Source organism: Sphaerodactylus townsendi, linkage group LG03 (assembly GCF_021028975.2).
Source record: "Sphaerodactylus townsendi isolate TG3544 linkage group LG03, MPM_Stown_v2.3, whole genome shotgun sequence".
Lineage (NCBI taxonomy): Eukaryota > Metazoa > Chordata > Lepidosauria > Squamata > Sphaerodactylidae > Sphaerodactylus > Sphaerodactylus townsendi.
In genome coordinates this window covers 86,423,486-86,447,821 of record NC_059427.1, presented here as the reverse complement: position 1 = coordinate 86,447,821, position 24,336 = coordinate 86,423,486, and the positions used below count along the sequence as shown (strand labels likewise).

At 42.7% G+C, this 24,336-nt stretch overlaps 1 protein-coding gene across 4 annotated transcripts in view; it reads left to right on the top strand.

Moving 5' to 3' along the window:
- Positions 1–925: 925 nt before the first annotated feature.
- Positions 926–24,336, top strand: part of SLC25A48 (solute carrier family 25 member 48) — a 31,078-nt gene continuing 7,667 nt past the window's right edge. Inside the window, exons 1-5 of one of the 4 annotated variants that reach the window (XM_048490675.1) lie at positions 926–1,178; positions 8,520–8,563; positions 19,011–19,082; positions 19,911–20,163; positions 22,059–22,316. In XM_048490675.1, coding sequence (XP_048346632.1) covers positions 1,133–1,178; positions 8,520–8,563; positions 19,011–19,082; positions 19,911–20,163; positions 22,059–22,316 — 673 coding nt within the window. In that variant the 5' untranslated portion in view covers positions 926–1,132. Of the gene's footprint in view, positions 1,179–8,519; positions 8,564–13,836; positions 13,959–19,010; positions 19,083–19,910; positions 20,164–22,058; positions 22,317–24,336 lie in introns of those variants that run through there. The other 3 variants (XM_048490677.1, XM_048490678.1, XM_048490676.1) reach the window with 3 other exon arrangements.

Here is a 24,336-nt window from a genome sequence, read left to right as displayed (position 1 = left end):
ATTTTATTTTATGATTTTACATTTTATGTTTTTATTACTATTGATTGTTTCCTGATTGCTTACTAGACCTATATGACAATCATTAAGTGCTGTACCTTATGATTCTTGACAAATGTATTTTCTTTTATGTACACTGAGAGCATATGCACCGGAGACAAATTCCTTGTGTGTCCAATCACACTTGGCCAATAAAGATTCTATTCTATTCTATTCTATTCTGAAGTTAGTTTCTGGTGGTTAGTTGCATTGGTCTGCAGTAGAAAAGCAAGATTCAATTCCAGTAGTACCTTAAAAACCAAGATTTCCAAGTACAGATGCCAACCTCCAGTTGGTAGCTGGAGATCTCCTTGAATTACTACTAATCTCCAGATAACAAAGATCAGTTCCTCCATTGAAAGGGGGTACTTTGAAAGGTGCTTTGCATAGCATCATACCTTGCTGAGTTTCCTTCTCTCGCCAAATCTCACATTTCCCAGGCTCCAACCCCAAAATATCCAGGAATTTCTCAACCTGGCATTGGTAACACTGTTTTCAGGGCATAAAAAAGCTTTTGAGAGTCAAAATTCCCTTTTTCAGGAATCCAGAGATTGTAGACTGATTCTATTTAATCACAGTGTTCTTCTACAGATCTATCCAATCAGTTTCCACAGTAATACTTAAATGGTAATCTGGCGAGATTTTGACAAAGTGGCTGTTTTAATGTTTTATCATTATTCCATTACCTTCATGTTACGCATCTAATATAGATTTATAAACGGAATGCCATGACTATTTGCAGTGTACTGGTAACATACTGTGACTATGTTACCAGTTACATTCTGTCCCCAAGGGCTATCGTTGCACTGTTTCTTTAAACTCTGTATGATGTCACTGTGTGCTTTGAAGGCACTCTGAGAGAGACACTGTGTGAGAGGTTTGAATCAGAGTTGTTTCAATTTTGAAGCTGCTGAAAGTTGTCAAAGAAACAAACTACTGCTTTGCAGTCACTCTAGGACACTGTGGGATGTGGAAAAAAACAGACTGAAAGAGAGAAATAATCAGATTCTCTTCTGTTGCTTGCTTGCTGCTGAAGGAGCTGAAAGTGAACTGCCCCAAGAATAAAATTGACCAGGACTGATTTAAAAATAATAATATGGGCAGCCTTCAGTTGGATGATTTTGTAGCTGGATGGGTAGGAGGTAAGTGACCCTTCTGCGATAGCTGAAAAAGAGGCAAAGATGTAATGTAGAAGGGGTACATATTTAGCAAAATACTTAGTGATTGATCTTAATTGACAGCACACGTGAAATTCTGTGCATTTCTCACTTGTGTAGTATGTCCCATTTAGGCCAAAGATGCTTCTGAATTAAGTAGCAATTGCATCCCTTGATGCTGTATCAGCTTTTTACTTATACAGTCCATTAGATATGAAAGGTACCATAACCATAGATCTCAATTACTTCAGGTTCTTATAATTTTACTCAAATGTCAACAGTAATCACAATTTAATAAGGTTTCCTATGGGATTAGTAGTGAAGAAGGACCCCACTGTTTAAACAGCTGGGGCCTACCATCAGCCAATCAGAGAGGATTCTTCATCTACACCCTTCATGAACTCTGGATCTGACTGAAAACAGATAAGAAAATATGGATAACTGCCACCATTCCCCACTCATTTTACAGTCTATGCCTGTGTAAGGGCAAACAGCCCATTTTCCCCTCTTCCCTTTTAAAGAAGTCCGATTACTGCTAGTACAATTCTAAATAGAGTCATGCCCTTCTAAGTCCATTGCCTTCAGTACTATATGTATACCATGTTTTTGCCACAGTTAGCCTCTTTCATTAACTCTTGACTGAAGCTCAGCATTTTTCTGGTTCTTGCCAATACAGGGATTTAACAAAGTAAAAGTGAGAGAAATGAACTAGTTCATTATTTTTTTAAAGGAAATAGATTTTTCTTGAAAATTGTTCATGGCACATGTTATAAAGCAGAGTCACTCACTTACTTCTTAGGGCCCAAAACCATGGGGCACTGGGAGATCTGCAAATGGATTGCCTAGAGAAAATTTCAGTTGTGTACATCCACCATTTGATTGAGGGTTGTAGAGAAAGGGGAGGTTTAGAGTAAAGCATTTCCTGGACATTTTCATTTGTTGAAGCTGTTTTCCTCCCTGCTGTGCCCTCATTCCCTTGGAAAGAAAAAAGGCAAATACCCATATTTTTCCCCTCCTTCCAAAGGTAATAGGAATACATTGTGGGGTGTGTGTGTGTTTTCAAGTGGTAGAAGTATATCAGAGGAGAAGAATTAAACTGCTTCTTCCCTTCTCACATGGCCCTGCCCTTTGCCTTTTAAAGAGGCAGAGAAATCTGTCATCTCTGTCTTATTGATTCTCAGGGAGCCCTGACTGACAGTAATATTAAGAAAAAAATGCATTTAGCTGCTGTTATGGTGCCTGGTTGGTTTATCAGAGAAGATGGAGAGTGGCTTAAGAATTATGGTAAATGATAGGGATCTTTACTAGTCATATACAGTTCTCTGGTATGTCTTTCACATTACTAACTTTCTGACTGATGTTTACTGAATTTTATATGAATATAAGGATTGCTGGTTGCTGTTCTGTTCTCCCTTGAGCTGAGCTGTTGTAGTGGCAGGCAGCTCTACAGGCTCAAAGGAATAGATACAAATGCTTTATTTGCCTCCCCACTGATGGGCACAGCTGCTGTTCAATAAAACAAAAGTTCAGTGGCACCTTAAAGACTAACAACTTTTATTTCAGTTCAGTATGTGTTTCATGACAGCTCACTTCTTCAGATGTGTAAAGAGAAAATCTTTTGGGGAATACTTATGGGAAAATTATGGGAGAGGCAGTTGAGGCAGAGAGAGATTTGGAGTGAATCTGATTATGAATGTTTTAAGTGGTAATTACCTGTGTAAAGGAACAGAATTAATTAATACACATGCTGGTTGATAAGAAAATCCAGAGGTCCCAGTGTCTCTTGGGGGTACAAATAAACAAAATAATCATAGAGGATAAATACAACTTATCTGAAGTTAACTGGTAAAAATACCAGGTCATAATATAATAAAACATGATAGCAGTAGCCAATTAAAGTTTCTAAAAGGTTGGCTCTGTAGAATTGTACTAAGGAAATATATGCATAAGTCAGGATGGCATGTGGTGTTTAATTGAAGAGTTCTAATTCAGCATTTGTAAAAGTGACTTTCACATCTGTAGCAGTACATGAAGAGAGATTAAAATTCTTCCCATTGGTTTCTGAATGTTGTGATCTCTTGTGTCAGATATGTGTCCATTGATTCTCTCAGGCCGTTTCCGCATGGCCACGCTTCGGGGGTGCGTCAGCATAAACGACGCCAATGGGGCGTGTCGCCCAGGCATTTTATTCATTATTTGTCTGTTTTGTGTGCCCATCCAGAGTTGGCAACCTGAAAATATGTGTCCCCAAGTCCATTCCAATTGTGGACATGGCTTCCCAAGAGTATGATGAGGGCCTCAGAGATTTCAGAGGCAGAGCTTTTTTGATGTGCTTTTGGTAGATACTGGAGGTCAGCTTGCTGTTTTCTGTAATTTGTACTGTATTTTTGGGAAATTGGATTTTATCTATCTATATATATATAAAAAGCAAACCGTGTATTTGTTAGTGATGGTATAACTCACTAACTGCTGGGCCAATTCCTCTGAAAATTCCCAGCCACTGTAGTCAGCCAGGTGAGAGTGTTTTTAGATGTTCACATACCTGAAATTTTATACCTGGCCCAGGTAAAATGCCTTTTTCCTGGCGCTCCATGGTGAAGGACATGCAGCTGCCTGTGTGTAACTGTCACCCATAGAATGTTTGTGCAGCTTAAATGTTCACTCAGATGGCCAGATATGAGCAGTGAAAACAGTACATAGGCAATAATTTGAGTGGAAGTGAAACACATACACATACATGCACACGAGGGAGAGGGAAGGGAGGGAGGGGAGAGAGTGAGGGGTGGCATACAAGGGAGGGGAGGGAGGGAGGGGGCCCAGCATCTGGATATGACCCACCCACCCTAGCAGAGGGAGAGGGAAGGGTCAGCGTCTGTTCCTTTACCATTTCACCACAATAACCCACAGCAACAGTGTTATTGTTACTGACGCCCAAACGCCGAAATGGCTGGACGGATCACCCCCAAATTTTCACATGACGTTCCTCCCTGTTGCGGGTAGGTAATCGGACCTTCAAATCGCCAAAAGTCCATACCTGAGCCAGGTAAAACATCTTTTTCCTGGCGTACCAGGCCATGAAACTGGCTGTGTTTAACTGTCACCCGTAGAATGTTCATGCAGCATGTCTGTGGCCTGAGGGCTTGGTTTGCCCTTAGAATGTTCGCGCAGATGACCAGAGATGAGCACTGCAAACAGTAAATAGGTAATACTGTTAGGTAATACGAGTGGAAGTGAAACACATACACACTTTGCCATGTGAGATGTTCCCCCCCCCACACGCAGATAACTTTCACTCTCTGTGCCTCACCCACTGCTACGACACAACACACATACTCTCATACACATCCAGTTCATCCTCACACACCTCACCCTGCCCTCCCTCACATCCAACCACCACTCACCCACTTCCTTACCCATATTCACCACAGCTCTCTTTTACTAAAAGCGAGCTGGAGTTTGCCTTTTTCTTCTAAGAAAATCTGTGGGGTGGGGGCGAACCAACACTACTGAGTCTGCTTCTTTTGCACATGGCCCTTTAAGAACCCAGGGAGCTGGCCTCGATCTGAGCACCTCACCACCCTGCCTCTGCTGCCTGACTGGGATAGCCTCCTTGCCCCAGTTCTGCCTTACCCAAGCCAGGACTGTGCGTGTCAACCAGCCTCATGGACAGCGGGATTCGCACTCTGGACAGTTCTGTTGTGGAATGGAAAGGGTTACCTTATACTAAAAAAACAAGACAGCACCATATAACAATGTGAATTGAAAAGGGAAAGAGGGATTCCATTTGACCACCCCAAAAGGCTATGCTGCGGATCATTGGACCTGCATGGACATCCGTGTGGGTTGTGGACTGCGATGAGAAGGACAGTTGCCACAGCAACGCGAGGCCGGGCCCTGGTAGTTTTGTTTTAATTATATAAGCCAACTTGATTCCTGTTAGTTAAATTTAAATCACCTCATCTTTCAACCCTTCTCATAAAAACATCACTCCTCCTGCTGCCATATTCCCTTTGGCCATGCATTAGAAAACATCTTCTGGGAAGAACAGAAACACCCAATTCATACCTAGTAGAATGACAGGTTGCAAGGCTTGCAAGTTATTTCCCCTACCCTACCCCAGTTATTTTCCCCAAAACACTGTTCTTCAGATCACTGAGGAGACTCTACTTGTAGTATTCTGTAATTTATTCTACAAATATGTAGGGCAGGTAAAAAGGATGCTGGACTTCTACAGCACAGAATATACCGGTAATGGTCCTTCCTGCACAATACAAATAAAGTGTCTTGCAGACTTTTTAAAAAGAACTGTTTTGGATTTTTTTTTGTCCACATAGCACAGAAAAAAAGCACTGCCAGGGAAAGCAGTTCTTTTTCCCGCCTTCTCCACCACTACCTCTCACTTTTCCCCACCATTTTCTCCGGCTTGTGATTCTTTGTCCTGCCCACCATTTGCTGAAAGTTTGCGATGAAGGTTTCCTCTGTTGCAGCTCTTCTGCTTGTGATTTCACAGTATAAAGTACATGAATAAAGTTAGTTTGGACTGGCAATCATGCACACAAGTCATTTTTCCTTTCCTTTCCTTTTTTTTGTTTTTTTTAAGCTATGATGACTCAAAATATATACATGTTGCCAATTCTCATATTGTGTCGTCATAGCTTCAAAGACACCTTCCTCAAATCAAAAAAGGAAACAAATGTGTGGGATTGCCAGTCCAAGCTAACTTTATTCATGTACTTTATACAGTAAAATTGCACGTGGATAAGCTGCAAACAGGGGAAACATCTGTTGCAAAACTTCAGCAAATAGCAGGTGGGACAAGCAGGAGAAAATGAGTGCAGAACAGCTTTGAAATTGGGTGGGAAAAATATGACGTTTCCTGCTCTCTGCACAACAAGTAGGAAACATCTTGACCCCATCTTGTGGAAAAAAAAATTGGCTAATTTAGTGTTTTCTTTAAAAAAACAAAAAACCCTGGATTGAGCAAAAATAAAACATTCTAAAGACGTTTTGGGGGAAAACCTGTGTGGATTTCTTCCCCCAAATGCTTTTTTTTAATGTCTTCAAGACATTTATTTGTGTTATGCAGAAAGGACCAAAATCTTTACTGCTGGTACAGGGAATAGTAGGATTTTCTGTTTTAGGTGCCATAATATCCTAGGCAGCATTTATTTAGCTGATACCAGAATCCATGCATTTCACCTTCTGAACCCCTTCAAAAAAAGTGAAGATGAAATTATGAATCAATTCAAGAAACCTGATTTTTTAAAAAGAATACAAGAAACCATATGTCTGAATCAAAATTCTACCACGTCTAGCAATAAATTATATTTTGGCAACAGAAGTTACTGTGCAAATTCTTGAGCAACATAATGGTGTTTCTGAACTTTCCCAACATGAAATATTAATAGGAGACAGCACTTTACTCTATGATCCATATTCTTGTGCCATTTCAGAGTCAGAACACTTTGTATATCTGCTGAAAGCACACAATTCAGAACCATTAGTCTGTGCCAGGTTATGTGGCTAAAGCTTCCTAACAGACATCTAGAGGCTATCTATAGTGGTAAACTGTAAAGTGTAAAGTGACAACATAACTAACGCTAAGGAAAATGTCAAAGAGCTTTAGGGTACAAGCATCAGCAGCAGTGATTTATTAGCAGCAAATGCTTGTTGCAGGCTGCTTCTCCTATTACCAAAAGTAACAGTTCAGTCCTATGCAGAATTACTCCAGTCAAAGTCCACTAGAATCTATTAGCTTAGAATGGAGTAACTCTTGATCGGATTGCACTTGAATCCTGTCCTTTTGCACTGCATGCGCATATAATGAAAAAAGATTGGTTTGTTTGCCTTATATGTTACCTTTTTAGCATATACTGTATTAACAAATCAATGCATGAAGAGGCCCTCTAGGAACACTAGGTTGAAGCACTTGGAGGTTCTGTCCCCTGTGTGGTAGTGGTAAAGGAGGAAAGAAAGCAATTTACATGTCATATATTTAAATTCATTTGTTTTAAACAATAGGATAAAAAATGTATGCATCACTGTCCCATGAGTTTAGATGATTAAATTAAGAGGCATTTCAAGAAAGAAACAAAAATAATATCTCCTCATTCATCCAATAAAAATACTTTAATGAAAAACATATCGAACCAATCGAGGTAAAGCTGTCTGTCTGGTAAGCAGAGGCATATCTAGGCAAACTGGAGCCTGTGGACAAAACCTGAGTTTGGCGTGCCCCCCCATATGGGCGGCCACCCTCCCCCACCATGACCAAACAATGAATTTTTGCACCAGCTCACAAAACATCTCCCATCCCCAGCAAAACATATATGGTTCTCTCCCCACCAATTCTCTTTCCTAATTTTATCCTCACACCAACCCTATGAGGTAGGTTATTAGCCTGAGAAACAGCTCCAAGCTTTTGCAAGTGGGTATTAAGCATGTAAATCTGTCACAAATCACCCCCAGCAAAACATTTACCAAACAAATGTCAGCATCATCTCTCACAAAATACCTCCAGTGGAATCCACCCCAAACAGCATCACTTTCAATGTTTAAACTGGGGACCTCACATTTTCCCTTTAAGTCCATGCCAAAAGGGGTGGATTTAAAAGGAGAATCTAGGGAAATTTGGAGTGTGCCTGCTGTCAGGGGTACAATTGTTAAGCTAACAGCACCAAAATTTTAGGGTATCCTCAGGAGACTATCCTGATGATACCACCCAGGTTTGGTGAAGTTTGGTTCAGGGTGTCCAAAGTTATGGACCCTCAAAGGTGTAGCCCCCATCTTCTATTAGCTCCATTGGAACCAATGCGGGATGGGGGCACCCCTTTGGGCAGTCCATAACTTTGGGCCCCCTGAACCAAGCCTCACCTAACTTGGGTGGTATCATCAGGAGGGTCCACTGAAAAATCCCTGAAATTGTGGTGCTGCTAGCCAAAAACTGAAAAAAACACTAAAAAATACAAAAAACACACAAATGAACCTGAAATTTTGCGCCCCCCATTAGGGGACACCCGGGGACATAGGGTATCCCTTGTTCCCTAGGTAAATACGCCATTGCTCAAGTCATGCTTTTGAGAGTCAAATCTCCCTTCTTCATATACTGCAGAAATGCTAGTTCCTTTGGTATGCAATTTCTCCTTGGAACATGTACAGCAGACATGTAGCGTTCTCAATTTTTCGTGATTATTCTGGTGGGATAGAGAGACTTTTGTATAGCAAAGTACTAGCATATGACAAGTCATACATTTTCCTAAAGCACATAGCAATGCAGTGACTTTAAATGACTTCTGTTCATGCAACTGATTTTATTTTAATCTCTAGGAGCCACAAGTGTAATTGTGGGATATCCTTTGGACACAGTAAAGGTAAATAGTTGTTTGTTTGTTTGTTGTTTTGCTTCGGCTTCAGTTCATTGTGCATGAAAGTTCAAAGTATAATCCCTGCTACGGAAATGAGAAATAAAATAAAAGCTTTCTGTTGTGGGATACACCTTGTCTCCATGATGAGAAAAATCCAGAAAAACAACAACCAGCAATAGAAGAAGAATTGGTTTTTATACCTCGCTTTTCCCTACCTTTAAGGAGTGTCAAAGTGGCTAACAATTACCTTCCCCTCCCTAGAACAGACACCTGTGAGGTAGGTGAGGAATTCTGCAAGAACTGTGAGTAGCCCAAGGTCAGCCAGCAAACTTCATGTTAAGGAGTGGGGAATCAAACCCATTTCTCCAGATAAGACTCCATCGCTTTTAACCACTATACCACGTTGGCATGCAATTTGTTCTTTGTACATTTGCAGCTGCACACTGGTATTGAAGAGGATGGAGAAGGGTTAAAGCACAAAGAGGGCCTACAGATTTCTGCTTTAAAGCCTCTTTCCCCTAACAGGAGCAGAATGGATGAGAAAACCTGTCCCAATACTACCACCCCCATCAGCTGGCAAGCATGGTGGCAGGGGGCTTTGAAGCAGAAAACATGGTATGCACTTTCTGCTTCAGCTCTCCTCTGTCTCTTCAATGCCCATGTGATTGATAGCTGTAAGTATGATCATTACCTACCTTGTCCCTATCTCTCATCTTTCTTCCACTTCCTTCTCCCTCAACCCATTCCTTTCTGTACCCTCTTCTTGCCTCACTTTCTTTCTCAGTGTTCCTTTAAAATCTCCTTTAGAACATTAATTGCAATCTTGTTGGTTCACATTTTTTTCATCCAAGTTCAGAGGCCTGTGGAGCTACATACTTTGCTTCTCTGTTTGGGAGGGTTTTTAACCCCCCCCCCCTTTAAAGCTATTCAGATTTTTTTTTTGCAAACCTAGGGGGTCTCCTCAGTTTGCAGAAACAAAACCTTTTCCCTATACATAGCCCCATTAAGTTAATTTTTGATCTGCATTCTATGGGGATGTTAAGAATGAGATATATAGCAATCAAGAACTGTCCATCTAAAATTGAGCACAATCTAGAGCAGTGGTGGAGAACCTTTGGCACTCCAGATGTTATGGACTACAATTCCCAATGGGAATTGTAGTCCATAACATCTGGAGTGCCAAAGGTTAGCCACCACAGATCTAGAGTCTTCTAGACCATTTAGAATACATGCAGATCTTGCAAATGTTTAAACGTGCATTTTATCACACTAAACATCAAGAAAAACTTCCTGAGAGTAAGGGCTGTTCGACAGTGGAATGCACTACCTCGGAGTGTGGTGGAGTCTACTTCTTTGGAGGTTTTTAAAGAGAGGCTGGATGGCTACCTGTCAGGAGTGCTTTGATTTTGTGTTCCTACATTGCAGGGGGATGGACTTGATGGCCTTTGGGGTATCTTCCAACTCTATGATTCTTTATAAGACTTATTTTTTCTGGTTGGCTGTAATAGTATATTGAATATCCAACTAGCCATCTGAAAAAGTAGCTTATAAATATCTGTAGTACAATTTTATTTAGGGTTAACTCTTTTGTTGACAATAAGTTGAATTTAGGATTGTGAGTCTACTCCCGTGCCTTTAACAGTCTGTTACAGGAATTAAGCATGATAATCATTCATTGCCACACTTCCCCTGCTTAATTTCAGTTTGTCAGATTGTTATTAAGGCACAGGAGGAGAACCAGTGAGAAACTAGCAACTCTAAATGTACTTGACAGGAAGATACAGGGCAGAGGTAAGCTTCAGCAGTCAATATGCTTTGTGAGAGAAATAAAGTTAGTGAGACTTTTAGTGCCATATGATTCAGTTATGAGGGTGGAAACATGCAGTGCAGAGCTATGCCACCCTTCCTCACTAGGTAGGGATTTCACATTTCCACATCAAAATTCTAGGAAATGAATGGTACACTGGTGATTTCCTCATAAGCAAGATACATTTCTCAACCCTGCAGCCAAGACTAACTCTGCCCATCTATTTTAGTGTCTAGGAGGGTGTTGTGGGGTTTCCAGGTTGTATTGCTGTGTTCCAGTAGCATTTTCTTCTGACGTTTCACCTGCATCTGTGGCTGGCATCTTCAGAGAATCTGATGGTAGTAAAGCAAGTGGAGTATACCTGTGGAATGTCCAGGGTGGGAGAAAGAACCATTTGCATTGGTTAACAAGTCCAAAGGGTGCAATTAGCAAGTGAGATTTGCATGGGTTGAGTGGAATCCCCCATTTTAGCATATGCAAGTAACAATGAAGTTGCATAATCAATTAGTAAAGGCATCTGCATAGTAGTTGCCTGGATTTTAATCCATTTGATTGCTTCCTACCTGGAGATATCCTGTTTCTGAGTGGTATTCACTAACCATTGTCTTGATAACTAGTGTTTTTACGCACTGGTAGCCAAATTTTGTTCATTTTCATGATTTCTTCCTTTCTGTTGAAATTGTCCATGTGCTTGTGGATTTCAGTGGCTTCTCTGTGTAGTCTGTCATAGTGGTTGTCAGAGTGGTCCAAAATTTCTATGTTTTCAAAAAGCATCCTGTGTCCAGCTTGGTTTATCACATGTTCTGCTATTGCTGATTTTTCCAGCTGAATTAGTCTGCAATTGTTTTCATGTTCTTTGATTCATGCCTGGGTGCTGCGTTTCGTGGTCCCTATGTAGGCTTGTCCACAGCTGCACAGTATGCGGTAGACTCCTGCAGAGGTTAGAGGATCCCTCTTAACCCTTGCTTAACATAGCATTTGTTGAATTTTCTTGGTGGGCCTGTAGACTGTTTGGAGGTTATGTTTCTTCATCAGTTTCCCTGTATAATCAGTGATTCCCTTGATGTATGGTAAGAACACCTTCACTCTGGGTGGCTGTTTATCTTCATTCCTGTGGTTCTTGGTCTTGCAACTCTTCTAATGTCTCTAGTAGAGTAACCATTAGCCTGTGGAACCCAGTTTAGGTGATTCAGTTCATCTTGAAGGAGGTGGGGTTCACAGATTATTTTTGCACAATCTACCAGTGTCTATTAAATATTAATAGTGTCTATTAAATTTTAGTGTCCATTAAATATTAATGTCTGGTGAAATGTAATTTAAGTACCGTGTTTCCCCGAATATAAGACAGTGTCTTATATTAATTTTTGCTCCCAAAGATGTGCTATGTCTTATTTTCAGGGGATGTCTTATATTTGTGTATTCTGTTCATCAGGCATGCTTCCAAACAAAAACTTTGCTACGTCTTACTTTTGGGGGATGCCTTATATTTTGCACTTCAGCAAAACCTCTACTACGTCTTATTTTCTGGGGATGTCTTATATTCGGGGAAACAGGGTAATAACAAATCCCAGGAGTCTATCCTCTGCAGAAGAGTCTTGTGGGGCCTTTCAGACTATTTGTTTGAATCTTCCAGAAGTCATTCTGATCCTAAGGGGAGAGGAACACAGGAAAGATAAGTATTTGTCAGCACCTTATGCTGACAGGTCACTGGATCCAACCCAAATAATTTATTTTGGCAAAAATTTTCACAAGTCAAAACTCTCTTTAACAGATACATGAAGTATTATGTTCAGTTGGCAGAAAGATTTATAATCGTGGTAGAAAATAGCAGAATGACTGAGGAGTGTGGAGAGCTGTTACAAAGAGAGGCCGGAAAGTTATGGACCTCCAAAGGGGGTGCCCCCATCCCCCATTATTTCCAATGGGAGCGAATAGTAGATGGGGCTACCCTTTTGAGGGTCCATATCTTTGGACCCTCTGAACCAAACTTCACTAAACCTAGGTGGTATCTTTAGGAGACTCTCCTGATGAAACCACCCAGGTTTGGTGAATTTTGGTTCAGGGGGTCCAAAGTTATGGACTCCCAAAAGGGGTGCCCCATCCCCTGAAATTTTGGTGCTGCTAGCTTAACAATTGCACCCCTGGCAGCAGGAAAATTGATCCCCCAGATTTCCCCAGATTCTCCTTTTGAATCCAACCCCTTCGGCATGGATTTAAAGGAAGAATCTGAGGTCCCCAGATTAAACCTTGAATGTGATCCTGTTTCAGGGTGGGGGATAATCTACCCCAAAACAGCATCACTTTCAATGTTGTTTTAACTGGGAACCCCAGATTCTCCCTTTAAGATGGATTTAAAAGGAGAATCTGGGCTCCCTAAGGTAAACACCATTGAAAGTGATGCTGTTTGGGGGTGGATTTCAGCATCACAGCAGCCACCCATGGGGGAGGCCGCAAACCTCAGGTTTTGCACCAGGCTTCATTTTCCCTAGCTACCCGTCTGCCTGTAGGGGAGGGAGAAGGGACTGCCAGCTACCAGTTGGGAGCCCAGCCGGGGGGGGGGCAGACAGGGCAGGGGAGTCTGCCATCTCTGGCCTTGGAGAGCTGCTTTTATAAGCACTGAGGCCAGGGGCGGGGCTTGGGGAGGTGTGGCCATGCCCCCAGGGGTGGGAGGGGGCGTGGCCTTCCCCCCAAACCCTTCCATAAAAATCTATACCTACGTCACTGGCGTCATCAAAGATTTGATTTAAATTGCAAATTACCTTTTCAATGTGTGGATGATTTGAATACTTAATAATAAGAAAATAATCTCACCACAGATAAGAAAGATGCCCAAAAATTCAATGTGGAAATCACTCCTTAGAGATTATCATGGAGACAGATTTGCCTTGGTTGCAGAACCATTGTTTTCTCTGATGCTCACTGACATCAGAGGCCGGATGTTAGAGGAAGTTGATCCAGTGTAACCATTCCTATGAACAGTAACTGTGGCTGTGTGTACTTGGAAGGTTTTAAAGCAAAAAGCTGCAGAGTGCTGTCTTTGCTTCAGTGCTCCCTTTCTTGTAGTAGCAGTGCCAACACATTAATTGTGTTTGTGTATGGACAATTTGTTGTGCTGTTCATGAGTTCTTCTGGAGTGAGTATTGAAGGAATATGTGCCTTGCAGCACTGGCAAACCGATGGCTTCGCTGTCCTTTCTGGTTGTGCGTGCTATAAACTGACAATAGCTAAAGTGGGAACATTTTTGCTACGTTTTCTACATTTGCCTGAGCGCTGCCAAGAAACAAGCAACACATCTTTCAGCATTTAAAAGACAACTGGCACCTTCCCTGCTCTTGGATCTGAATGTTGCTTTGGGAATAGCAACTAGGCAGCTTTGTTAACCTTTCCAAGTGAGTGGGGAGGGAGAGGTCTTAAACAGTGAATTCAGAAGCAGGACAATTCACTTACTGATGATCCTTCACAAGAATATCAAAAGAGCATCCTGAGGCATAAGGAGTGAGAATGGGGAAAGAGCTGAATAGCCAAGAGTATTGAATGTGGGTTATGTTCCAGGACGTCAGGTCTCCACCCACTAACATGTAAGCCATGCTCAAAGTGAGTTCTCTGATTCTACAAAAACTCTGGACTCAGGATGCCAAGTGAGGGATTTGCCTGTATTGATTTCAGGGACGGAGAAAATGAATATGATGGATGGCTTGGGAACAATTGGGAAGTTGTGTGTGTGTGTTTTTTAAGAGAATGTAACTCTGCCAGATTGTTCAATGGTTTATCCCTGTGGGAAATGATGCAAGGGCCCATTGGTTCTCTGCTCCCACTTTTTAAGTGGGTTTGAATAATAAAAAAACCCCGGTTTCTTTGAAAAATCCCGATATAATTAAGCAGATAGTAACATCCAGAAGTTTAAAACTGGAATAAATTCTTTATTTACTCTGTCACCTTCTTTGTTTTTGGCATGGATATGAAGGCAGCAGCTAATTTTCAAAGTCCATTGAAACTATATTCTGATAGATTATATAAAATTCCACCCGAGGAAAAAGATGGGATTTTCTTTTGCAGTCCTTGGTCTTAGGAAATTGGTCAATTGTTCTTCCCTTGTAAGCAAACCCAAATTATTAGGTGCCAGCTACAGATGCAGGTGAAACATCAGGAAAAAATATTACTGGAACATGGCCATACAACCTGGAAAACCTACAACATCCCAAAGTTGAACTCCTCTAAAAAAACATAAAGAAAAATGGATGGAATGTCTAATTTTAGCAAGGTGTATAGTCTGAGGTTTCACTATTGGGGTCTGAAAAGCCAGGATGAATAAACAGTAGATGAGTACAAAAATGGTATATAGTTTTGTGTCTATGTCTAATTTGTTCCTTTCCATGGTCTGAGATCACTCCAAAATAATTTATTAACCCTGAAATGAAGCATCTAATTTTAAAAAAACAACATGTATCACCATTTGGGTTAGAACAGGTGGCATCTGTTGGAGGTTTTGAATTATGACATTTACTGCTTGATTGAGAAAGGACTGAATATAAATTTCTGGTGTTTCCATTTTTCTAAAAGAAAAGTAGATTAGATAGCCTATATCAAACTTCAAAAGTATTTCTAAAAGAGTGGCAAATCAGGGTCACTTTTTGACTATAAGGCCCCTTCCGCACACGCAAAATAATGCGTTTTCAAACCACTTTCACAACTGTTTGCAAGTGGATTTTGCCATTCCGCACAGCTTCAAAGAGCACTGAAAGCAGTTTGAAAGTGCATTATTCTGCATGTGCGGAATGAGCCTATTATAATTCAATTAGAAATTGAAGCTAATAGATTCCTCCATTTGAAATCACTGAGGTGAAAGTAATTGCATAGAAAACTGTGGATTATTCATATGGGTTATCTGCCCCAGGTCAAAGATGTGGAAATTGTGGGTGGGAGGGAGGTTCTGCTTTTTCCAAGTACCATGGTATACTTATGCACCTCTGCAGATTTTCATGGCTTTTCTCCAATCTTTCTCAAAATTGGTTAGAGAAAATGGGGGTGGTTGCCATTTGGGTAGAAAATTCAAATGGCTGTAATTTTCCTGATCCTTTCCGTCCGGCAATCATTTCTGCCTACCAAGGGTTTTCTTTTTTCAAATCAGTTTCTTATCATATTGATATGCTACCAGTTCTTGGAATTCTCATTTAACAAAAAATAACCCTCTACCCGTTGGGGCCCTTTCAGTTGTAGAGATATGCCTTTCCCCTTACATGTGAACTCACAAGAGCTGGCATTGCTACTGTTGTGCAACAAATTCTCTGAGGTCTTCCTTGACCAGTGGTGTACCGCTAATGGGGACATATCCCTGGGTGCATACTATTTTGTAAGGCAGGGGGCGCGCCGGGCACCAGCCGGGTCCCCAAGCCTGGCCTTTCCCACTGCGCAGCAACTCAGCCAGCACCCAGTGGCTCCCCCCATGCTGGGGCACTGCTTGCTGGATGAGCTGTTTGCCACAGCTGCAGGTTGGCTCCCACCCCCTCCCAGGGAGGCCAGGGAGGGTAGAAGCCAGCCTACCATCACAGTGCCAGCCCGAGTTGCCTGTCACCAAGCCCTGTCCCCCGCCTCCGTGCAGGCCAACTCCTGCCCTTCCCAGGCCCTGGGGAGGGCAGGAGCTGACCTGCAAGAAGGTCAGGAGGCGGGGCTCAGCAGCAGGTGGCCTAGGTGGGTGCCATGGTAGCAGACTGGCCCAGAAGCCAGCCTGCCACCGTGGCACCCGTCCGAGCCCCGGCCTCCTCCAGTCTCCCTGCTGGCTCCGTAAGTGGGGTGCAGGAGGTGTGGGGAACCAATCATGTCCCTGGGCACCATTTAGGCCCAGTATTCCACTGTCCTTGACCGATTCTTAACAACAACAACAACGAAGTAACTGACATGATATATGTAAAAAAGAAAGGTTCACAAAAGGGTCATCTTCTAATTAGCAGAGGTTTGCCAACACAGAAAGGCTGGAGACAATAAGTCTAGGGCGAAGGAGCAACAGTTGACCTTTAACATGATTGGTGAGTTCAGTTGTGACTCTATACCAATGAGAGGCTCTTGCTGGGGCGGGGAAAAGTATCCAGTTGGATGTATAAGAACCAATGCTTTGTATATGCTAAGTTCAGATTGAGTCTAAGTTTAGAGTGTGAGTTCAGTATGTGTTCAACTTGAAGAGTTCTGTATAGTCTTATAGTCTTGTGTAGAATAGACTTGTGTAACCTTGCAACTGCTAAAGTAAAACCTTCCTCTGGAAAGAACATCTTGCGTGGAGAGTATTCTTTTCCAAAGTGCTAGGAATCTGCAGAGAGTGCAAGAAGACTATAGACCTTCTCATCTTACCAGAGTAACTCCGCTTTAAACTCTGCTGATAGTAACCATTAGGAACTGGATTTGCTATGAATTAGGAATTACCCTTCTTTAGTAATCTAAATCCAGTGTGTTCTCTTTTATCTCTGCAGCAACTGTGCCAGTTTGATCATGGGTAGACTTTCCTTCCCATCTTTTCCCCCATCTCTCAGTTGTCTCCAGACCTCCCTTTGCAGAGGATCTTAGTTTCCAGATGCTCATTTACTAGACTCTGATTTTTCTACCCAGCCCCATTCCCCATCCGTTTCTGTTCATCTGGTTCTTTGGTTTCTCCATTCTGAATGTTGCTCTGGACAATATTTCATTCTTCAGTCTGTCCTACGCTTCTCCCTTTGTTTTTAACAGTCATTATTTTATGTCACCATATATCAGCATAGCTAAATTTCCAACTGGAGTAACTTTTAAAAAGTATATTTTACAGAGATGAACTGGATTTGAAAGTACAGCAGAGGCAGAGCAAGGGAAAACTGCCTCTGCTTCAGTGCCGCCCGCCCTGGAACATCCCCTCCACGCCCCCTTCATGGCCCGGCCACGCCTCTGTTGCGGCTCCTCTCGGGGCGTCGCACCTCCTCCCTGCCCCGTTGGCACTACGCCACTGAAGTTCAGTTTTGAAGTTGTTTCCAGGAACTATGGCAATGGTGGCAAACCTTTGGCATTCCAGATGTTATGGACTACAATTCCCATCAGCCAATTGGCCATGCTGGAAGGGGCTGATGGGAATTGTAGTCCATAACATCTGGAGTGCCAAAGGTTCGCCACCACAGCACTATGGCATGGCCAACTGTAGGCTTATCAGGTCTCTCCTGGCTACTAGCAGGGGCTGGAGGGCTTAGAGCTGCCAGATCCAGGTTGGAAAACTCCTGGAGACTAGGGGCTGGAGATTGGGGAGGATAGGAAAATCTATGGGGTGCTATTCTATACAGGCCACCAACCAAAGCTTCCATTTTTTTCCCCAGGGGAACTGATCTCTGTAGTCAAGGGATGAGTCGTCATTCCAGGAGATCTCCAGGTCTCACCTGGAGACAGACATTCAAGCCAAACAAGATGATAGAGATTTTAATGTGTGGATATATGCTCAGACTGGGGTGTGTGTGTGTGTGTGTGTGTGTGTGCGTACGCGTGCGCAGCCACCACCAGAGATGCTATGACTTTCACTGTGGGCATGTTTGACAGTCTGACTTAATATATTCAAAGGTGGTGATCAGATGTGAGCAGATCATTTGGTCTGTTCAGTTTATTTAGCTGTGAATACCTACTAAACTAATTTGTATCAGGTTTTTCCATACCTGTGCGTATGTCAAACTGATCAGCAGCCATTAGCACCACTAAGGATCACTTAGATGAATACTGAAGGGCAGGATTTTATTGAAATCCAGTATTTATTGATGATAGATGTATATGATTTGGGAGTGATCTAATTATCTATTTAAACACACTGCTCAGTGGACGGTTATGCAGCAAGGATGGAAGATTGCAGTTGGGCTATGTTGGAATGTGCATGTGTGAAAAGCCAGTTGCACAATACTGCATGTTTAGTAATGAGTGCAGCAAAGTACATTGCTGAACACCCACAAACAAATTGCTGAACACCCACAAACTGTTGAAATGAACTGTCAAAAAAAATCAGGTCTTTGCAACTGGTAAACAGGATGCAAGCCAAACTGGTGGGTGTTTGAACATCCCTTGCCTGTAATGAACTAGTTACCATGAAAGTAAGATTTAATATACTTATTCCAGGGGAAAACTGTATGTAGAAAAATCTCTCCAAATTCACAACTTCTATCCAGTGGCATTAAATGCCACAGCTGTAAAGGATGCTTTCCTGCGATTTATGAAACTATTTCATCTAGCACTAGCTTTGTTTAAGAATAACAGTATGATATTTGAATACAATGAACTAAAATTCTAAAAACAAAATGCTTAATTATCTGGAGACTTTAATAGTTACAATAACAAATTAGCTGAAAAGACTGGGAGTTGTTAGTCTGATCCTTTTACTATTGATCAACATTGAGAATCATTATTTTTCACGTTTCAAAACCTGTTGACACTCGAGAATTTAATTATGATGATGTGAGTAGATCTGCTCTGGCAATCCAAAACAACAACACACACCCTTGTATCCTTGGATAGATGTATGATATATTTTTTGCTCTGCTGCTTTGTTTTTTGTTTAGAACAAAGCAAGAATTATAGTCAAATAAAAGTGTGCATTGTTTTGGATCAGTTGGAAATACTAAGAATAGAAACACTAAATTGCCGTATTGTGTTCTTCAGACTCGCTTACAAGCTGGACATGGCTATGGAAGTACACTTAACTGTGTCCTCACAGTGTACAGAAATGAAACTGTAAGTATATTGTCTAAAAGATTATAATAACAGAAAAGAGAAACACTGAAAATCAGATATAACTAAAATATGCATTGCTGAATGTAGCCTTCCAAGTCCTAGCCCTGTGAAAAAGTATATATTAGTATATAGTCATCCAATGAATTAGGGATTCTGCTGAGTACAACTTGGATGGATTTGAAAGGTCACTCTCTCAGAGCTGTGATTTCAAGCTGTTTGAAAATCTAAAGAAAATCTAGATATAAAGATATCCCATCTCCCCATTAGCGGTACACCACTGCAGCGGGTTTCTGTCAGAGTAGATCCAGAACCATACTTTCTGTCTGGGCCAATGTAATGCAGCTTTCTAATCCATATCTAACAGATTTTGATATAAATTACTTACAGAGCAGTACATATACATAGCAAACAAAATGCACAATGTAAGTTGTTGATATGAAGTTTAATTTCCTTATGCCTGGTAGCCTTACTTGCGTGGCACTTCAGAAGAAACCAGAAACCATCAGGAAAAAAAGGGAAACAGGAAATGCACAGAAATCAGTTGATATTATATTGGGTAAAACTGAATTTAAAAAGGATGTGTATATCTGAATGACTAAGCCAGTGCTCTAATGATGCTGAGGTAATTTCTTGCAAGCAATCATGTCTATGAGGATCTCTGAAGATGCCAGCCACAGATACAGGCGAAACATCAGGAGAGAATGCTGCTAGAACACGGCAATACAGCCCGGAAACCACACAGCACCCCAGTGATTCCGGTCGTGAAAGCCTTCGACAATACATCAATCATGTCTATTCTCATTGTCATCTGTCTAATTTCATTTGCAGGCTGCTGGATTCTTCAAGGGAATGTCATTCCCACTGGTTAGCATAGCTATCTACAACTCAGTGGTATTTGGTGTCTTCAGCAATACTCAAAGATTCATTAGTCAGCATCGCTATGGGAATTCTAGCAGCTCACCAGCTCTTATAGACTTAGCATTAGCAAGCATGGCCGCAGGGGCTGTGTCAGTCGGAATTGGTGGACCAGTTGATCTGGTAAAGATACGGCTACAGATGCAGACCCAAACTTTTCTTGAAGGTAAGTATCCAGAGTTTTTCTAAATTATTATATATATTAATATGTTTTACACTGATGCAGCAATACTTCAGAGGATTCATTTTGAGGCAGCTTTGCTTCAACCTTACCACAACTTCCAGGTACATGGTCAGATCTCCTAGCACAATGTCCGACTGGCAGTCCATCACCAGATGCAGTTGGATGGCAAACTCCTCAGTAGCTGAGCAAGTAGGTACAAATAGATATTAAAAGCATTGGGGAGAGGATTGGTTCCTTGTGTTGAAACCCTTGCCCCAGCACCACCCTCTGTCCCAATCTTGGAGAAACAACATCAGCCATTGCAGGACTGTCGCATGTACTACAAGGGCAGCAAGGCAGTGGGTCAACACATCTTGGTCAACTGTGTCAAATGCTTCTGAGAGATGTAATAACAGTGCAGACACACCCTGATCCAGCTGTCTGTGAGGGCAATCAGTCTCTATTCCCTGGCCAGGTCAAAAGCCAGACTGGAATGGGTCTAAGACTAATGTATCCTCCAGGAAGGGCTGTAGCGGTTTGACCACTGCCTGTTGTTGTGTAACCTTGCAAGTATGTTATCATGTCAGGGTGATGCTTTAAGAGTTGAATCTGGGCGGTGCTCTAGAGCTGAAGTAATGATGTCACTTCCACTGGAACTGATGTTGCAATATTGGAACAATACATATTTGCATACCCTGCCATCTAAATTTCCCAATGACTGTCAGTGCTGAGTTGGGATCTTGGCATTCTTAAATCTACCTGGACTAGGATCTGGGAGACCTAAATTTGAATCCCCCTTCTGTTATGGAAGCTTGCTGGGTGACTTTGAACCAGTCACACTTTCTCAGCCAATGAGGAGGAAGGTGTGGTATAAATGACTAAAATAGGTAAATAAAATATTCCCACTGTATCTTGACCATTTCCTTGACAACACTCTGATAAACCAAGCAACTTTGCTGTCTTCATTGCCACCTTGGATTGTTGCCACAGCAGCTGTACTGCTACCTGCCAGGAAGCCTCTATTGGTCTTACTGCTCTACTTGTTGAATCTTTGGAGATGCAGGCACTCCTAGTCCCACACCCCACCTTAATCCAAAGAGTTAAGGCATTTTACAAATACAACTTTAGGTTCAAATAACAATTATTTCATCACAAAAATTCCAACTAAAACAAACGAAAGAAACATCGCAGTCCATCACAGGTGCATGGTAGTATATCAGAAGATGCTAAAGTTGCCAGGTTGGGAACTACCTAGAGATTTTGGAAGTGGAGCCTGAGAATGGCAGGGTTTGAAGAGCAGGGTGGGGGGTTATAATGCTATAGAATCTACCTTACGAAGTAGCCATTTTGTCCAGGTAAGCTAATCTCTGTTGCCTGGAGATCAGTTGTAATCCCAGGTGATCTCCAACTACTACTTGAGGATTTGTTCCCCTAGAACAGGGGTCTGCAGCCTGTTGCTTTCCAGATGTTCATGGACTACAATTGGCCATGCTGGCAGGGGCTGATGGGAATTGTAGTCCATGAACATCTGGAGAGCCGCAGATTGCAGACCCCGCCCTAGAAGATGTGGCTTGTTAGGTATGAGGATCCTATTCTGTGAAAGGCTTAAAAGGTATGGACCAACAGGCTGACCTGGGCTCAGAGGCACATAGGTACGTAGTGCAGACGCTGAAATGATGATGTTTACTCCTGCAGAATTTGTGGAGCAGTTGCAGGGAGAAAACCCTTGTTGATTGGTTTGGTTTTGTATTGTTTTATATTTTATTGTTGGTTATTGTTTTTGAGATGGCATTATTACTGAACACTGTATATTGTGTTGGGCACATGTGTTAATAATACTAAAAGTTCTGAGGGATTCTAAGGTATTTTACTAATGGCATTTGTATTTGCTTCTGCAGCTAACCTAAACCTGAAACATAGGGTCACTGACATTTCCCTACAGACTGCCTACAGAGGCCCAGTTCATTGTGTTGCCACAATTCTTCGGCAGGATGGTTTAGCTGGGTTGTATCGAGGATCTAGTGCTATGATTCTGAGGGACGTTCCTGGATATTGCCTCTATTTTATCCCTTACACATTTCTCTGTGGATGGATCACCCCAGATGGATGCTTATCTCCAAGTCCCTTTTCTGTGTGGATAGCTGGTGGGATTGCAGGTATGAATATTTATTTTCATTTATCACTGAGATTAATAGAGGAGAGGAGAGGGCTAGTTGTCTACGCTTCAGTTCGCCTCATCAGTACTGTGGGCTGAGTCCAGTCTAGGGTTACCAACTCTGCATTGGGAACTACCAGGCGATTTGATGGGGGAAATGGAGTCTGAGGAGGGCAGGGTTTGGAGAGGGGATGGACTTCAGTGCGGTATAATGCCATAGGGTCCACCTTTCAAAGGAGTCCTTTTCTCCAGGAGAACTGATCTCTATCACTTGGAGGTCAATTGTAATCCTACAGAGCTCCAGCCAAGCTCCTGGAGGTGGTTGGCAAACATAGTCCAGCAAGAGGCAACTATGCAATCCTCTGAGCTTGAATAGCAGGTGATGGCAGAAGAATGGAGAGCTGAAATTTCTAAGGTAGGAGAATTAATGCTAGAAAAGGCCTAGTCAGCAAAGCAGGCAGCCCCAGGCAGTTTGTGAGTATGAGTATGTCTTTGAAGTGGCAGGAGGAGAGCTTAGTCTGGGATGGCTGAGTTGTTGACATGTTTTTCTTGACCATATACATATGGAGACTTGGGGTTACCTGCTCCAATTTGTGAAATTTCAGAAGATTTTGGTGGGAGGAGGGGAGTATGGTTAGGGCAGGGTTTGGAGAGGAAAGGGACTTCAGCAAGATATAATGCCATACAATCCACCCTCCAGAGAGCCATCTTCTCAAGGCAAATTAATCTATGATGTTTGGAAATGAGCTGTAATTCCAGGAGATCTCCAGGTCCCACCTGATGATTGGCAACCCTAAGATTACTTGACTTACTGTTGTTTCACTCATATTCTTTGAATTATCTGTTCAGCATGTACTTTCAGTTTTCTGCAACCGAGTTGTACAGTCTGCTTAGGACTAGTTTCTGATTAAGTGTTCTCTGTGAATGTCTTGTGAATTATTAATTACTTGATTATCTGTGTTTGTGTTTGTGACTTGATTTCCCCTTCCTCCCACTGCTCTGCCCATCCCTCATCCCCCCTACAGCTCAGGTCAGATATTTGTATTCCTCTCTGCTATTCTGTAGTGGACAGAGGCATATTGGGGAAAATGGTGCCCAGGGACAACACCTTCTCCAGGTGCCCGCCGCACCCTCTGCTTTGGGGGCAGTGCTTTGGAGCAGGGCTTGGGGCGCTGAGTGCCGCCCTGCTTCCCTGAAGGCCAGCTCCTGCCATTCCTAGGGCCTGGGGAGAGCAAAAGCCAGCCTGCACCAAGGCCGGGGGTAGGGCAACCCACTGCCAAGCCCTGCCCCTGCCTCCCTACTGGCCAGCTTTTGCCCTCCCCAGGTCTTGGGGATGGCAGGAGCTGGCCTGCAGGGAGGCAGGGGGCAAGGCACTGCGGCGGGTGGCCCAGGAACCGGCCTGCTGCCACGTCGCCCATCCAAGCTGCCCCTGCTTCTGAGGGCCTGGGAAGGGAAGGAGGCAGCTCAGATGGGTGTTGCGGCAGCAGGCTAGCTCCTGGCAGCAGGCCGGCTCTTTCATAGGTGCCTTTCCCCCGCCTACCCAGCTGTTCCAAATGGGGTCAGCACAGGGGAGGAGGGGAGTGGGAAGCAATTTTGCGTCCCCACTGTTGCGCCCAGGGTCATTTTACCCTCCCTGTCCCTGTGGCTGGTATGCCTATGGTAGAGATTGATGACAACAGTGGTATAGGTTTCCAGCCAGTTTGGCAGCTGATGTGAGAGAGTGGGTGGCAATATGGAAGAATGCTGGCATGATCCATGACATGATGTTACTTCTGAGTTTCCTCTAGAAGTGATGTCATGTCATGTCAGGTCAAACACAATTCTGGTGATTTTTTAAAAAAATTCTCCTTCTGCTAGTCCAAGTGGAGGTAGGAAGAAAAGGTTGCTCGCAGGAAGCCTGAAAACCCTACAATGGCAAGGGGCATGAGTCCTGCCTTAGTCTGCTTGCCTGCGACCACTGTCTGTTCCCTTGCTCCAACATTTCTGACATGCTGCAAGAATGATAGTTGGTGGAGACAAGC